Source organism: Vicia villosa, linkage group LG1, assembly GCF_029867415.1.
Source record: "Vicia villosa cultivar HV-30 ecotype Madison, WI linkage group LG1, Vvil1.0, whole genome shotgun sequence".
Taxonomy (NCBI): Eukaryota; Viridiplantae; Streptophyta; class Magnoliopsida; order Fabales; family Fabaceae; genus Vicia; species Vicia villosa.
Genome location: NC_081180.1, coordinates 108,146,753 through 108,149,513, shown reverse-complemented (window position 1 = coordinate 108,149,513; position 2,761 = coordinate 108,146,753). Strand labels below are relative to the sequence as shown.

At 31.0% G+C, this 2,761-nt stretch overlaps 1 protein-coding gene across 1 annotated transcript; it reads right to left on the bottom strand.

Moving 5' to 3' along the window:
- Positions 1-1,017: 1,017 nt before the first annotated feature.
- LOC131651099 (uncharacterized) lies at positions 1,018-2,357 on the bottom strand (the record flags this gene model as incomplete). The annotated part of the gene is made up of 1 exon (XM_058920773.1): positions 1,018-2,357. A coding segment is annotated over one exon (990 nt), but the record flags the coding sequence as incomplete, so codon positions are not given.
- Between the last annotated feature and the right edge of the window lie 404 nt (positions 2,358-2,761).

Genomic DNA, 2,761 nt, shown 5'->3' with positions numbered 1-2,761 from the left:
TATAGAGTAGTTAATATATATAGTTGATTTGTTTAATAAAATTAACAGTTGAATTAGCTATTAAATTAATACATTCATATATATTTTCAATAATTTAATTTTTTTAAATAAAGATAAACTAGAGTAAAAATAATATGATATAAATTATATATTCAAATACTATTTTAAAGGCCAATTTGTTTTACCTTTAAAAAAAAAAGATTTTTAATAATTTTGTATAAAAAATTGATTTAAATAATTAATTTTAAATTTTCATTTTAGATATTTCATTAAAACTCTTTTTTTGAATATCAAAATTATAAAAAAACACTTAATTTTAAAATTATTTCAAATAGTTTTTTATAAAAATCAGTTACTAAATAAAACTTTTTTAAAAAATTATGATTTCAACTATGTTTTGATCTTTGTTTATGTTATAGGATATCAAAATTAATCTTTTAGTTTAGAAAAAATGAATATAATTTTTTTTTTGTAATATTTCAAAAAACAATTTTATAAAATTTATTTTTAAAAATAAAAAAAAAAATCCTTTTTGAATTTTTTAAAGCTAAATCAACTGGGCCTTAAAAAGCATGCCTCAATAATACTTTAAGCTCAAAAAAGTTAAAACAATTTTACCAAAACATGAAAAGAAAAATCATGACAACTAGTTTGGAAAAAAGTTCCCATAATTATCAAAAGAAGATAATGCTTCCTGAGTCCTGACCACACAACTTTACTACGCCACTATATTCAATATATTTGAAAAGTCAAATCCAATTGTGTTCACTACCTAATAATACATTCTCATATATTTTCTATTCTAAGAGACAAATATGCTTCTAAACAAAGTATTAAAAATAAACAAACTTCCTAGACGAAATGATAATAACTATTATAAACACACACACACACACGAGTATATGGGGTTTTAAACTTTGAATCCTGTTAATAGTGTTGTCCAACCTAACAATATTGACTTTTATCGGAGCTAGTTTTTTACAAAATTAATGTACAACACTTGGAAAAAAAAATGGCTTACTGTCATTTCCAATTTATTATCACGTCCAACCACTGTTATTTCCAGATTATCATGTCCAACCACTCAAATATCATACAAAAATAACCATTATGGTAATAAAACTATACAATTAATTAACATATATGTTCACTTTTCAAAGATGAGACCAGTGATCATGTTAAATCAGATGGGATCTCCTCAAAGAAAAAATAATTCTAAATGCTTAAAATATAATCACATTCCTAATCATTAATGCATTCTAACACAAATTATATCATAGATTATGTGATGAGTATTTCCCTCATACTCATCTAATTCTTGATTGCCTCTTCTGTTGAAAGATCTCATGAGATTGATGAAAAATTCTTTATGCATTCATTATAGAATATCCATTATTGACTACACTATTGCCAATCTCTAACATACCTGTATTGAGCTCCTTAACATACCTCCACACATAATTCAAACCGACGAGAAGCTCGGTGATTATCTCTTCTGTTTTTTCTTGACTCGCAAAGTAAAGGGTTTGTACGAGCAACACGTTTGTCCGTGAAACAAAGCTGAGCTGCTCGTAGCTTCTTTCAGATTGCCATCTTAACATGTTGTGAGCAAGTGGTGCTAACCATTCCAATGCTTTCGTCATTGCTTCGGTCCATTCTTCTGCTATACTTGCGTCATAGACAGCTGCAGCCATGCCCTTAGAGTACGGTTTTAGTTTAGTCCTGAGAGAAGCTTTTACGCGTCTAGGTAACATGTTGTATAAATCGTCCTTAGCATCGAGACCAATCAAGTGTGGAGAGGCCGCTAGCTTCTCGATCACAACAATAACATGTGCGTAGTGAAGTGCTAAAGATGCGGCACCGAGGGATTCAGATGGAGGCTTTAGCTTGCAAAGAGAACTGAATGTCGGTTGAGAACAATGAGCCGCATTTCCATGAGTTTGAAGCTCTGAATCAGCCTCTTTGTGATTCTTAGTTTCAACGGGAACATCATTTGGATTTAAGCGGCCGTTGATGACAGATGAACTATCTGCAGCTATACAGCCTTTGAAAGGTTCTACTTGAGTTGCTCGACTGTGTCTCGTGTTATTTTCTTTCCCACTTGCGGTGCTTGAGTGACCGTTATTAAATTTCCAAAACTTGTTGTTTTTACTTGTTCCATTCTCCGGGACTGGTTTTTTTTGAACTCCTTCCAAGAGGACCCGAGAAAAAATTGAGGCCTTTATACTTTCCTGAAATTGGGCCTGACTTTGTGGACGACTCGCCAACTGGCTGAAAAATGCTAGTTTTATTTGCTCTAAACATTCTGATTTGATTTTGCAGTAGAAGGACCAAGGGGTCCAGAAGAAAATCTGGCAACATTATTTGGCAACGGTTGTACCGAAGGTTGCAACAATTCCGAGACTGAAATGACTTCCATGAATGCGGTCAGCATTTCGATCTGTGGTTTTGCCGACATTTGTTACCTCGTGAATTCAAATACATTATTGATCCTACTGAATATCGTAAATAGAGATCTCGCTAAAAAGTATACAGTGTAATCATATGTCCTGTTCCACAGAGAATTAGACTGTAAGTTCTTCACCTCCAGCCTCTTCCATGCAACCTGCTTCTGATACTCGATTAACAACCAAAAAAAAACAACAAAACAAAAAACCAAAACAAAAAAAAAAAAAAAAAACAAAAACCAAAAAACAAAAAAAAAAACCAAAAAACAAAAAAAAAAACCAAAAACAAAAAACAAAAAAAAAAACCAAAAAAA